This window comes from Camponotus vicinus, unplaced genomic scaffold (genome assembly GCF_025532165.1).
Source record: "Camponotus vicinus isolate PSW18456_S1 unplaced genomic scaffold, iyCamVici1.0 SCAF_3, whole genome shotgun sequence".
Lineage (NCBI taxonomy): Eukaryota > Metazoa > Arthropoda > Insecta > Hymenoptera > Formicidae > Camponotus > Camponotus vicinus.
In genome coordinates, this window is record NW_028141967.1 from 10,847,508 (window position 1) to 10,862,728 (window position 15,221).

General features: G+C 32.3%; 1 protein-coding gene across 1 annotated transcript; it reads right to left on the reverse strand.

The window, feature by feature from the left end:
- Positions 1-12,316: 12,316 nt before the first annotated feature.
- On the reverse strand, positions 12,317-14,710 carry LOC145969274 (uncharacterized). The gene is made up of 5 exons (XM_083095259.1): positions 14,517-14,710; positions 13,361-13,429; positions 13,022-13,270; positions 12,645-12,940; positions 12,317-12,560 (listed from the first exon to the last, which is right to left on the reverse strand). Exons 3-4 carry the CDS (start codon positions 13,223-13,225, stop codon positions 12,662-12,664), a joined length of 483 nt encoding a protein of 160 aa, XP_082951385.1. The 5' UTR covers positions 13,226-13,270; positions 13,361-13,429; positions 14,517-14,710; the 3' UTR covers positions 12,317-12,560; positions 12,645-12,661.
- Positions 14,711-15,221: the final 511 nt, after the last annotated feature.

The following is a 15,221-nucleotide window of genomic DNA, read 5'->3' on the forward strand; positions in this document are numbered from 1 at the left end:
TAGATCCGATCTCGCGAGTAATAAATTTAAAATAATTAGTAATAAGTTTAAATTAAATTAAAGCTTCAATTTCGATATATTCACATGTATTTTTCATGTAAAATAAATTCTCCCATTGCATGCAGTGCATCCACTGCTCAGATCAACTAATTTCGCCAAACGCTTTCGGCGAGGCGGGCGGGATGTTCGAAACGCATCGAACATTAGAAAAAATAAATTAATTAAGACTCTCGTAATTGTGCTCGACTAAAAAGGAGAGTGAAGGGTCTGACCGTTCGTTTGACGCCCCTGGCAGCCGATAGCGAGATATCGCTTTGTCAGCGAAAATCCAAAAACAGCGCTCGCCCTTCTCGAAAGATCCAACAACAACAAATAACCCGTTAGATCGCTCAATTTAAACGTTGTCTCGATAACTGTCGAGTTCATGAAAAATCGGGATCTTTCGAGAAGGGCTTGAGTATAAATTGACGCGTTCTGCGCCTTTTGTCGAAAAGTCTCCGACGCGATCATTTAGCTCTCGAATATTAAAACGTTCTTTCCGTCGCTCGCGGAATAAATCGATCTTCTCCGTTGCTTACGGATTTAAAAATTCAGTTTGAATTTTTCGATATTTATTTCGTCGTTTAAATTAAAAGACAGTGTAATTTTAGCTAGATTATAATAAAGGACAAGACTTTGTACATATATATATATCGAGACTTATCGCTCTTTCCTTTCCTCGTCGGAGTCTCTTTGTCTAGCGCCGCGCTCACTTCTCGGTCTATTCTCGCGTCTTTGCTAACAGTGTTCAAGTAGCTTTTAAGAAAAATGTTATCTATTACATATTACGTAGTTTTCAATGTAATTTTATATGATGAATATTTTTGTATAAAACTATATTTTTGAAAAAGATCGAAAATAAAGTAATAAACTGTAAATGTAGAAAGAAACGTCGTTTGATTAGATATAAAATAAAACCAAAGATTCATAAAATTTGTGATTTATTGAAACGGATACAAATTTTCTGCAATTTTGTCTCGTAATGCGTGACCTTCTCTTCCCAGTTCTTGTGCATTCATATTGTCATAATTAGCTTCATGATTAACATTGCCAGCATTATTCACCATTACTTGAAGTCCTTCATGTATAAACATATCTCGCATTTCTTGATTTTCATGATTATTTAAGCATATGTTATGTAAAACGCATGCAGCAATTATTGTTGGTGCTATGAAGTCTATTCGATTCATGTCTAGATATTTCAGTCGCCTAAATCTTTCAAATAAAAGGACAAAACAACGTTCAACTATTTGACGAGACTTGGCATGGCAAGTATTGAAATGTTTTTGTCTTTTGGTAACATTTCCTCTCTCTATGTAGGAAGGTAAGCACCATTTCAAAACGGGATATGCTTTATTCCCTATAATAAATTGCTTTTCATCAAAACAATGATTCGGATGATTCATGAATTCTTTGTATATTGGTGAATTTCGAAAAATCCTTATATCTGATACTCTGCTAGGATAACCCGCAAAGCAATCTAGAATTGACATTTTATTATCGCATATTACTTGCAGAGTTATTGCATGAAAACATTTTCTATTAATGTAGATATCTGGATTTGCACTTGGAGCCTTGATAGGAACATACGTGCCATCGATAGCACCCACTATACCTTCTATTCCAGCAGAAGCTTGGAAAGATAGTGCTATGCGTTGGCGTTATTCAATATTTGGCCAAAATATAATTTCAAGAGAAATCTCATTTAACGCAGTTACAACTCGCATAAAAATAGCAGATAGTGTAGACTTTCCTAAGTCAAAACGATTACCGACTGATGTGTAGAATAACAAAAATGTTAAATTACAAAATGAATATTTTTTACTTTTTATAATTATAATAAATATTATTTATTTAATAATTAGAGATTTGGCTCAAGTAATCAAAAAATTAAAAAGAAAATGGCATAAGAGCCAACGCGCGGTAGTTGGAGCGCAGAGAAGCAACAACACTTCTTTCTTTTTTCAGTATTAGTTTATTAAAAAATTCGTCATTAAATCTCGAACCGACATGAGGCGCACAGCGGTATACTATATTATTAATTGTAAAAAGCGCGGAATCTGATCTGCTGTGACGTCGTATAGCATAACTATAGTATATTTAATTGACTATTGGAGGCAGAGCGCTTACTAGACCTCCGCGGGACGCAATTTAGCGTCACCTACGCGTCGAGAACAAATTCGTTTAATGTAACGCGTCACTATCTGTAACATATATTGTTAACATCGCGCTGAAGAAGGATCAAAAGATGATCCGAAACGTACGTTTTTTGTTATTATAATGTGTTTTTTAATAAACTAATACTGAAAAAAGAAAGAAGTGTTGTTGCTTCTCTGCGCTCCAACTACCGCGCGTTGGCTCTTATGCCATTTTCTTTTTAATTTTATTATTTATTTACTTACCGAAAACTGTCTGATGCTGCTAATAGCCATAAAAAGGCTAGTAATTGTCGTTTCGGATCTGTAGTTAGGTGTCCAGCTGCTCGAGTACTTTGTAATAGAGGAGCTATTCGATTTAGGAGATATTGAAAACTTGTTACGGTTATTCTGAAGTGACTTTGAAATTCGGAAGCGGTAGAAATATCGATGACTCTTTCGATAAAACCTTCAATGCGATGAGGTTTCGTTCTTGGATTACTAATGCGGGCTTTCAATCTGTGCAAATATAATTCCATTTCCTCATCGCTATCTTCATCACTATTATTTTGATCAAAGAATATTAAATATTAAGAAATCAATAGGCAGAAAACCACAGCGCAAAGATAACAGTACGTAAAAACAAAAAAACAAAAAGTTGATGACAACTAATAATTTCATATTAATTTTAATAAAAAATTATATTAAAGGAAGGACAAACGTTTCGATCCGGTTCTGGATCATTTTCAATGTCTCGCAAATTACAATAAGATAAGTATCAAAAAAAAAATCGACATAAAGCAATGTCAAAATTAAGAAAGAACAGATGGTCATGTCAATATCTTACAGAAAAAAAGGGGAAACGCAAAAATCGCAGAAAGAGTAGTGACATTATAAAACGCACGCATAATTATAAATTTACAAATAAAATTCGAACATAAATCTCGCAATAACGACGGAATGACATGCCGCTCACCTATGATATAGAAGCGTAGAGAGCGTGGCTGCAAAAAAGGTAAACAGACAATCACGTGAAAGAAGCCTGTGCAAATGGACCTCTTGCGTGATGGAGAGGAAAAAGGCCCAGATATGTAGCTCCAAATGTTAAAAAGTAAAATCAAATGTCCAGAGAAAAATAGAAATAATAAATATCCTGTAAAAATAAAACAAAGGCAGAGCAACACGCACCCGCATCGCAAAAAACGAGATCACACACAACACCACCAAGCAGAAGAACAGAAGAATTAATGAGTGTCAGGAAGCAAAAGCAGAATAAATTAGCGCAAATGATAAAATAAAGTATAAATAAACATAAAGAAAAGCTCTCGAAGAATCAATTAGTATCAATAAAAGGCAATAGAGAGCATATAAGCAAGTAATATTGCAATCAAAATGTAGGAAAGAATATAAAACAAATATAGTTAAAAATACAGTAATTTAATAAAGCAAAAAAAATACAAAAATAGAAATCGATTTATAACGGACGTTTCTGGCTCTTGTTTTGAGCCTTCTTCAGCGCAAAAAAATTAAGCAATATAGGAAGTTACAAAGATAAAAACAGAAAAAAGAATGAATTAAGATTAATAATCTAATTTAGACGAGGTGTCAATAACGCATGAACGCAAAATTAATAGGCGTTAATCCAACCGTTGGCTCTCCAGATTAAAAGAATAACATTATTGTTTGGCGGAAATGAAAAGTGCAGAATCAAGATTTGAAAACATTGACAAGTGCCTCCTAAAAATGGCACCATCCGAATTAGTCCGCTAATAAAATATGAAATACAAAAAAAAGGAAAACTTACAATAAATTGTTCTGCCAGAATATGATCGTTGGAGAGGCAACGTGATATGTATGACGATCGATTACTGTCGAAAACGCTAATAAGAAATAAACATATACCCTATATACCTAAGTATGACATATACCTAAGTATGACATATCAATACTTAGGCAGACTGTTTATAAAACTATGATAAACAGACGGCAAATTTTCTGTGTCCGTTTGCAAATTTAAACCATTTTTCTGTCTTTTAATATGCAGCATTTCAGATATCAGCCTTTTACTATACAGTGACGTTTCATCCAAAATCTCAGCATCATCCCAAAGAAAATCATGATTATATTGCAGTCTGTGATTAGTAATTACTGAGCGATTAACATAATTTCTATTAATCTGGGATCTATGTTCGGAAATTCTAGTCTTCAACATTCTGGAAGTTTGACCCACATAAGACGCATCGCAATCAGAGCAATCAATCTTGTAGACTACATTGGTTTTACAGTTAATAGGATCAATTTCAATTTACATTGGAATTAGAAGTTGACCGTTAATAGGATCAATTTCAATTTACATTGGAATTAGAAGTTGACCGAAAAATTAATTTTTTGGATGTTACTTTGTTAGTGGAAGACGGTGTTTTAGTTTTTGATTGGTTTCATAAATCAACATTCTCGGGCAGATATCTAAATTTTTATTCTCAGCATCCTGATTGCCAGAAGAGAGGAACGATTATTGGCCTTGTTGATAGAGTTTTCCTTTTGTCTCATCCAAAGTTTCACAATAAGAATCTTGAATTTATCATACATATTTTTTTAGACAATTGCTACCCGTTGAATTTTATTTTTGACGTTTTGAATTGGCGATTTAAATTCTTGTTTAATAAACGTGCTCGTGTCATGGATGAGACTATGGAAAGTTCTTCTTTTTTCACGGTTCCTTTTTTACCTAATATTACAGAGGGGTTCAGAAGCATCTTTAAGGACTTAAATGTCAAACTATCTTATTTCAGTCTAAATAAACTTAATAAATTCATTAAAGTACATAAAGACCGGGTTCCTATTAACTGTAAAACCAATGTAGTCTACAAGATTGATTGCTCTGATTGCGATGCGTCTTATGTGGGTCAAACTTCCAGAATGTTGAAGACTAGAATTTCCGAACATAGATCCCAGATTAATAGAAATTATGTTAATCGCTCAGTAATTACTAATCACAGACTGCAATATAATCATGATTTTCTTTGGGATGATGCTGAGATTTTGGATGAAACGTCACTGTATAGTAAAAGGCTGATATCTGAAATGCTGCATATTAAAAGACAGAAAAATGGTTTAAATTTGCAAACGGACACAGAAAATTTGCCGTCTGTTTATCATAGTTTTATAAACAGTCTGCCTAAGTATTGATATGTCATACTTAGGTATATGTCATACTTAGGTATATAGGGTATATGTTTATTTCTTATTAGCGTTTTCGACAGTAATCGATCGTCATACATATCACGTTGCCTCTCCAACGATCATATTCTGGCAGAACAATTTATTGTAAGTTTTCCTTTTTTTTGTATTTCATATTTTATTAGCGGACTAATTCGGATGGTGCCATTTTTAGGAGGCACTTGTCAATGTTTTCAAATCTTGATTCTGCACTTTTCATTTCCGCCAAACAATAATGTTATTCTTTTAATCTGGAGAGCCAACGGTTGGATTAACGCCTATTAATTTTGCGTTCATGCGTTATTGACACCTCGTCTAAATTAGATTATTAATCTTAATTCATTCTTTTTTCTGTTTTTATCTTTGTAACTTCCTATATTGCTTAATTTTTTTGCGCTGAAGAAGGCTCAAAACAAGAGCCAGAAACGTCCGTTATAAATCGATTTCTATTTTTGTATTTTTTTTGCTTTATTAAATTACTGTATTTTTAACTATATTTGTTTTATATTCTTTCCTACATTTTGATTGCAATATTACTTGCTTATATGCTCTCTATTGCCTTTTATTGATACTAATTGATTCTTCGAGAGCTTTTCTTTATGTTTATTTATACTTTATTTTATCATTTGCGCTAATTTATTCTGCTTTTGCTTCCTGACACTCATTAATTCTTCTGTTCTTCTGCTTGGTGGTGTTGTGTGTGATCTCGTTTTTTGCGATGCGGGTGCGTGTTGCTCTGCCTTTGTTTTATTTTTACAGGATATTTATTATTTCTATTTTTCTCTGGACATTTGATTTTACTTTTTAACATTTGGAGCTACATATCTGGGCCTTTTTCCTCTCCATCACGCAAGAGGTCCATTTGCACAGGCTTCTTTCACGTGATTGTCTGTTTACCTTTTTTGCAGCCACGCTCTCTACGCTTCTATATCATAGGGTGCGTTCCGTTTCACGCATTGAACGCATAGATCATGCGCTGCGCGCATTGATATCGTTCCGTTTCGTTAATGCGCTTAATGCGCGCCTAGAAACGGAACGATTCATCATGCGTTTGATGCAAATAAAAATGGATGCTACCATGAATAATCAGAAATTAGCTAACGTATTATTATTAATATACAATTATTTTAATAATGAAATTATCAGCAGTAGTGAATCTAGTGATAGTGAAAACGAAGATGAAGATATAATTTTAAATTTAGAATTAGAAATACTATATGCAATATTATTTGTTAATGAAACGCGTGAAGAGGTATTTGTGGAAAAACTGACAAATTATGTAGAGCGAGTTATTCCTGATTATTCAAGAATAGTATTTAAAGAACATTTTCGGTGAGTAATAATTATATATAATTATATATTTTTATATGAAAAAAATGAGAACACACACATAAGATATAAAGTTTTTCGAAATAATTTTATTATAATCCAAAGAAATGACAGTTCTGTGTACATTATTAAAATTAATTGTTTTTATTAGTTGAATTTCTCTATTTTTAGAATGTTTCCTGAAACATTTGAAATGGTGTTGGGAATAATTGGTCCAAGATTACGTGCTATTAATAATGCATCGACTGGCAGAAAGACAATATCAGAGGAAAAACAATTATTTATCGCTATCTGGTTTATGGCTACACCTGATTCTTACAGGTATATATTAGATGTATATTCTGTTTTCTACATAAGAACATAGCAACACATATGAATATTAAATATTTAAAATTTACATTATATTGTTGTAGATCTGTGGCTACAAAATTTGGAGTCGGCAAAGCAACTGCTTTTCGAGCATTAAGACGTGTTACTTATGCTCTTCATTGTGTTGCACCTCGATTTATTACATGGCCAAAAAATCAAGTTGCTGTAAATGTAATGGAACGATTCGAAAGATCATGTGGCTTTCCCAATGTAATCGGAGCTATTGATGGGACACACATTAAAATCCGAGCTCCCTCTAAAGATGCTAATTCATCATAAATCGTACATAAATCGAAAGGGTTTCCATTCTATCAATGTACAAGTAGTATGTGATTCTCTTTATTATTTTACACATGTATATGCTGGACAAGTTGGATCAGTCCATGATTCTCGAGTCTCGGAACTCGGCAGTAGCCCAATTTGTTACATTGCCTGAAGAATATTTTCCGAATGATTCACATATCATCGGAGATGCTGCATATGGCATTCATCCTCACATAATGGTGCCTTTTCGAGATAATGGACATTTAACGGATCGGCAAAAAAATTTTAATTATTGTTTGTCGTCGACGAGAATGGCAGTTGAACGTGCTATTGGATCCCTAAAATGCGTTTCAGGATACTTCTGGACTGTTTGTCATTAACAGACACTAAAAAAATTCCAGAATTTATTTTAGCATGTTGTGTGCTACATAATATTTGTCTGCTCCGAAATGATGAGATGCCTATGGGTATGACATTTACACGTAATGAGGAAGTCAACTTTGTCGGTCACGACAATGCAGTAGAATTAGGAAAAGAAAAGAGAATAAGAATTATGAATGCTCTACAAATGAAAATATAATGTGTAATTTGTAAATCATTCAGAAAATATTCTTCAGATATTTCAAGAAATGTAACTATATTGTGTACTTAATTAGATAGATTATAGATTATATTAATTATATAGATTATAAATTATATTAATTATAGATTATATGTAAAATTATATTATAGTCGAAAATATTGTATGTAAGATTTATAATAAATTATGTTATAAAAGAAATGATCAGATTTTATATATTTATGTAATTATATTTTTATTAAATGTAATTATAAGAATATTATAATATTACAGTGCACATACACAGTACACATTTGCGACAGTAAATAGATATTTTCATTTTTATTATAAGAACTATAACATATATTAATTATATAAGATATATATTCTAAAAATTATAAGATATATTATATTATATTATATTATAATAAGATATATTAATATCACAGTGCACATACAATTGCAACAACAGTAAGTAAATGTTTTATTTTTACTTCTTATTTGCTAATGTCTGCAGGATGGCAAGTAGTGATTTTTGTATTTCTATATTGTCATTATGCATTCTTTCACGTTGTTTCCTTTTTTCTTCGTATTTTGCTTCTCTCTTCTTTCTTTCTTCTTCTCGTTGCTCTTTTATATTTTCCCTTTCAAACTTTATATCGTTAATATAATTTTCTAAAATATCTTCTACCCGTCTTTTTTTAGGTGCACCTGCAACATACATCAATATAAACGTTGACTATTATGGATAAATAAAAGCAACTTTTACTTATACATCGTGGTTTAGTTTTATATATTATTACTTCGTAAATTCTCCGAAAGAAGCAATGCAGATGAAGAATCTGATGAAGAATTTTCGAACATCAGTGATGTTGGACCTTCGCTAGATGCTTCCGCTGGAGGTTTTATATAAGCCTTCTCACCAATTAGTGAATCCATCACCTACAAAATCAGTTTCGTAAGTCGATATATACAATATATAGTATTTTTATAAACATGTTTTATATATACTCACTGAATAAAAAGCCCAATTACTATGAGAGTTGCCACTCTTTTTGTTTTGTTCGTATATATTTTTGTATGTTCGTCTCAAGCCAGCAAATTTTGTAGAGCATTGTAATCCAGTAACTGCATATTTCTCATTGTTGTCTTTCATTTGAACAGCAATTTCAGCCCAGATAACATTATGCCTCTTTCCAGTATTAAATTCGGATTCTTTTTCTCTGTATAATTCAATAAGCAGAAATACTGCAGCATCAGGCCACACAAAACTTTTTGAGTTCGACTCATCTAAAATTTTATAAATAAGTCATAAATTAAATTTTATTATAAAATCCATATATGTACATATATATATATATATATATATATATATATATATATATATATATGTATGTATAATTGTTGTACATATATGTATATATATATAATTGTTTAGCAAAATGTTAAATTGTGAAAAACTATACTTGTTTTTGGTTCTGTGTCACAATCAGACATTGCATCTTTTGATCCATTAATATATATATTCTGCTGGTATTTATTTATAATACTTCGCAGAAACTCTTCATCTGTAAAATTACTTTTGTTACTTTCGAGGTTATAATAACATCTTTCTCTCTTTGTAAATATATTAATTGTATTTATTTCAATACCTTGGTTAGCCCTCGCAGCAGTTTCTTTATTAAGAAATAGAGTAAGAACTTCGTTAGTATCATCAATGATGATGGGAAATTCTATTAATTCCTTTTCCATTTTTTCCAGAGAGACAACACACCATAGGAAGACTTTTGTTTTTCGCGGGCATATCAACTTACACATCAAACGCTTCACGTTTGAGCTGTGGTAGCTGATGCAGAGCTGATGCGCGAGAAGTGGTGGGGGTTTAGGGAATTCTGTGCGCTATCGATGCGCGCATTGATTGAAACGGAACGATTCTCTATGTTATCTATGCGCATTATGCGTGAAATGGAACGCACCCATAGGTGAACGGCATGTCATTCCGTCGTTATTGCGAGATTTATGTTCGAATTTTATTTGTAAATTTATAATTATGCGTGCGTTTTATAATGTCACTACTCTTTCTGCGATTTTTGCGTCTCCCCTTTTTTCTGTAAGATATTGACATGATCATCTGTTCTTTCTTAATTTTGACATTGCTTTATGTACGATTTTTTTTTTGATACTTATCTTATTGTAATTTGCGAGACATTGAAAATGATCCAGAACCGGATCGAAACGTTTGTCCTTCCTTTAATATAATTTTTTATTAAAATTAATATGAAATTATTAGTTGTCATCAACTTTTTGTTTTTTTGTTTTTGCGTACTGTTATCTTTGCGCTGTGGTTTTCTGCCTATTGATTTCTTAATATTTGATTTATATCTTACAACCACTTTTGTATTAATATTTTCAAAGAATATTAATTTATTAAAATAATTTATCACAATTAAACCAGCTGCCTTTAAATTATCCATTATTAACAGATTCTACTTACAAGTGAATTACATTAAACTTAGATATAAAGTTTCAAACATAATATATTCTTTATATTTAAACACAATTTATATTAAAACACAAAACTGACAGAATATAAACATAAAAATAACATACAACGCAAATCTACATATTTGACCGTCGCGCTTAAGGGGATCCCTCAATCGACCTGTTTTATCGATAAAACACTTTAATTTTTGGCCATATGCCATTTTTTATTGCCTGCATAGAATTAAAAATCCTTTTTTATAAATATAGATTGAAATAGATTTATAAATATAGGTTGAAATATAGATGCAAACGGACACGGGGAAGCCGATCATATACTGAGAAAGAAAAAAAAGTATAAAATTATATATTCATTTATCGACTTCTTAGATCAACATGGCGTCTAAAGCTATCACCTCATAGACATTAGCCTTGTATAAATGTTTTGTAGCTTTTATGCATAAAACAATAGCATACCCAATAGCGGACTGCACAGTAAAAACGTATGAAACTGTGAAAATTGAGCTTAGTAGTCTAAGTAATAAATGGCATATGCCCAAAAATTTCGGTCCGTATGTACCTGAGATGTCGGTAAAATGGAGTGAAAAAAGCAGTAATTTTAGTTTATAAATAACGTGATAGAGAGTGCTGCAATTATTTTGTTAGACAAAATACGAATGTCACGTTTCAGAGAGAGAAAGACAAATCAAGCTTGTGAGAATAGTAATGTAGTTAAAAGTAATACGGCTATTGATATAATAAGTAATGATAGGAAAAAATACTAATAAACTTATAATATATAACTATACGTATATATATAAATTAATAATATATATATATATATATACAGGGTGAGCCATTTTAATTAACGCACGCAATTATTTCAGAAACAAAGCATTTTAGAGAAAAATGTTTCAGACAAAAGTTGTTTGGTTTCGAGGGGGCCATAAGATGGTATCATTGGTTTGACCTTGAAGAGTTATTTGAAGGTCACATGAAGGTCACCTTCAATTTCTTAAATGGAACCTACTATTTGTCATTGCATATTCTTGTAGCTTATCTCGATAGCTTTCCAAAACACTATAATTAAGTACCTTTTCGTTAAGTACTTTTTGAGTTATGAGGCTTGAAATAATTTCTTAATTTTACATAAACCGTAAAATATCTTGTAAAATATTCATTTTTCGATTATCTTACCTTAATACTTTTACGTACAAAATAATGAGAGGAATCAACTGGTGTAAAGAAAACACATAGTTGTTTTGAAGAAAAAATATGTAATTTGCAATTAACAATTCCATATTTTTTCTTAAAAACAACTATGTGTTTTTTTTACACCAATTGATTCCTCTCATTATTTTGTACATAAAAGTATTAAGGTAAGATAATCGAAAAGTGAATATTTTACAAGATATTTTACGGTTTATGTAAAATTAAGAAATTATTTCAACCCTCATAACTCAAAAAGTACTTAACGAAAAGGTACTTAATGATAGTGTTTTGGAAAGCTCTCGAGATAAGCTACAAGAGTGTGCAAAAATATATAGGGTGTTCCATTTAAAAAAATTGAAGTGACCTTCATGTGACCTTCAAATGACTCTTCAAGGTCAAACCAATGATACCATCTTATGGCCCCCTCGAAACCAAACAACTTTTGTCTGAAATATTTTTCTCTCCCGGGCTTGGTTTTCGAGATATTCGACTGGTCGGATTAAAATGAAACACCCTGTATATATATAAATTTTTACAGTTCCACATCAATTTTTACAGTTGTAACATAGAAGCTTGCTCATATTATATTGGTTTGGGGGAATAATAAAGGAATATAATAAATCTGTGTAATTAAGAGTTTATTTTATACAGTAATCTCTCTTTTTAATTTGCTTTTTTAAAATTATAATATATTAATGTGAGTGGATGTGTGTGTGTGTGTGTGCACTAAAAAAAATAAAAGTAGTTTCAATAATATTTTTTATAATAAACGGTTACAATATTTTTTTTTTTTAATATAGAAATGCAATATAATTTTTTTAAAAGTTATAAGAAATAAAAGTTATGTTAATAAAATAAAATATATTAATAGTATTAATGTGTGTGGATGTGTGTGAATGTGTGTGTGTGTGCATGTCATGAGGCCGGAGGCAGCACCATTTTTCTCTTTCCCTCTGAAAAAAATAATAATATTTAATATAATATTGAGTAAAAACATTTCATATAAATACATAAAAATAAGTAAAACAGATTCTTACGGATTCTAGGTGGTAGCCTATATCCGGGTGGAATTGCGTATCCCGGCACTGGTGTGTATCCCGACGCTGCTGTGTATCCCGGCGCCATATAGCTCGGTACCGAGTACCGGTGCAGATGCCGGTACATAATACGGCGCGATATAAGCCGGCATATAAGCCGGTGGTGTTGGCAGTGCTGGCGGCACTGTATAGGTCGGTGGTGTCGGCATCATATGAGATACAGGTGCGTACGCACGACCGGCATGTCTCTTCCGCCGCTCCTTATTGACGGCCCGCCTTACCGCTTCGTTGATGCGCTGAAATATTTAAAAAATTACATTTTATATATAAATTTACATGTACGTAAACACACGCGCATAAAAAATTTTTGAACTTACCTTATTTAATCGATTTTCCACTAATATACGTGGGGAGACGTCGTGCGGAGAAACATGCCGGTCGTGCGTACGCACCGTCGGTGTCTCGATCCGTGCCGGTGTCTCGGTCCGTGCCGGTGCCTCGATCCGTGCCGGTGTCTCGATCCGTGCCGGTGTCTCGATCCGAGCTGGTGCGTCCATCGTTTTTTTATTGATCGATTCCATCTGAGGCGGTGGCAGCGTACGGCTGCCTGCTGCACGATCACTTTTCTAAAAAATGTAAAAATAATACAATTATAAAAATATATTAAAAAATTCAAATAAAACTGAGTGTACTTAAAATAAAGTGCATATACATACTCATTATCAGTACTTTTGATTCTTTAGGCGCCGGCGCACGACGTGCATGATATGTACCTTCACTCTTTGCTGAAAAAAAAAATACAATTTATAAAAATCTATCGAAAACATTCAAATAAAATAAATTGGCAATGAGTCAAAACGTTGTAAATGAGGCATACATACATACTAATAATACAGTCAATGATAACGTACGTTTTCGGCCTTTTTGAAATCGTCGTTGATCTCTGACTCGCCGCAACAATCGATTTTTTTCTTCTTCTAAATTGTTAAATTTTTGAAGTTTTATCTGTTCAATGTGATCTCTTTATAGCTTTATATGATTTCACCCATTAGATCTGAATTTTAATTCATCAAAAAATTGTGAATAATTTAATTTATATATAATGTGTACACAAAAGATTTCATGATTTTTATTGTTATTTCAATAAATAATTTTCATTTCATCGTACGGATATCATCCATATATTTTTTTCGATTTAACTAGATTTCTTTTCCGTTCTATTCGGCTTCACAACAATAATAGAGAAATCTCAGTTAAATCAGATCTTCACATATTTTCTCAGGAACGGTCGCTTCTTCACGTGCTTTACGCAACCATTATATTTTTATCGAAGGACGTGAACAAGCAACTGTTTCTAAGTAAATATGTGATGATCTGATTCAATTGAAATGTATTATTACTGCAAATAAATATAGGACGAAAAAGACTCAGTTATAGCAAATAAAAATATATTGTGTGTGATAACATCAATAGAATTACAAACAAAATTACTAATTGAAACAATAAAAATCATGAAATCTACACATATTATACATAGAAGTCGTTACAATTTTTTCACGAAAAAATAAAATTTTAATGAACATAATTATATTATGCGAGACATGTAAAGCTAGAGAGATTCTACATTACTGAACAGATAAAAATTCAAAAATTTAACGAGTTAGAAGAAAAAAAGAATAGACGGCGAGTCGGAGATCAAACGACGATGATTTCAAAATGTACGCCATCATTGATGATATATTCCGCTTTACGATCATTATCGATTCTCACTTTATTTCAATAAATTACTAGATATAATTATAGAAAAGAGAGTAGAGAGAGAAAGAGAATAAAAATAATAATATGCGAGAGAAAGAAATATGCTATATTTACTTCTACGCATTGGAAATACGTGTCTAAAGAAGAACAGCGAGGTTGAACAGGAAGATACTTTTCAAGCTCTTTTGGAAAAGCCACGAGCCACGAGCCACGAGCCACGAGCTACGAGAACACGAGCTACGAGAACACGAGCTACGAGAACACGAGCTACGAGAACACGAGCTACGAGAACACGAGCTACGAGAACACGAGCTACGAGAACACGAGCTACGAGAACACGAGCTACGAGAACACGAGCTACGAGAACACGAGCTACGAGAACACGAGCCACGAGCACACGAGCCACAAGCCTGCATGAGTCTGCAGGGCCTGCACGCTCCACGAGTTACGACGAGCAGTGATGCCAATTTTCAAACGTTGCCACACGCCAATTAAGTCCGTATTACACTATAAGTTGCGGGCTCGGTTGGGATTGACCAATCAGAGCAAAGCAATTTGCCGGCCGACCACTGTAATACGGGCTTTAGATAGCAAAGGACAGATAGTAATATTTTCCATCTCCTTCCTACTAAACCGGCAACGAAATTGACTGATGATGAACTACTCGCTTCTTTACGCGCGATAATTTTTACATTTTACTAAAAATATATATTTATATTATATTATGTTATAATAAAATTGTTATATTAAAATTAAATTAAAATATAATATTTTAATATATTATATTAAAACTAACATCACACTGCTCTGCAGTCTTCG

Excerpts from the sequence above, each read along its gene's own strand:
- LOC145969274 (XM_083095259.1), bottom strand. The coding sequence starts at position 13,225 with ATGGAATCGATCAATAAAAAAACGATGGACGCACCAGCTCGGATCGAG. Across the intron at positions 12,941-13,021 it reads TGGAAAATCGATTAAATAAG|CGCATCAACGAAGCGGTAAG; the intron begins GTAAGTTCAAAA and ends TAAATATTTCAG.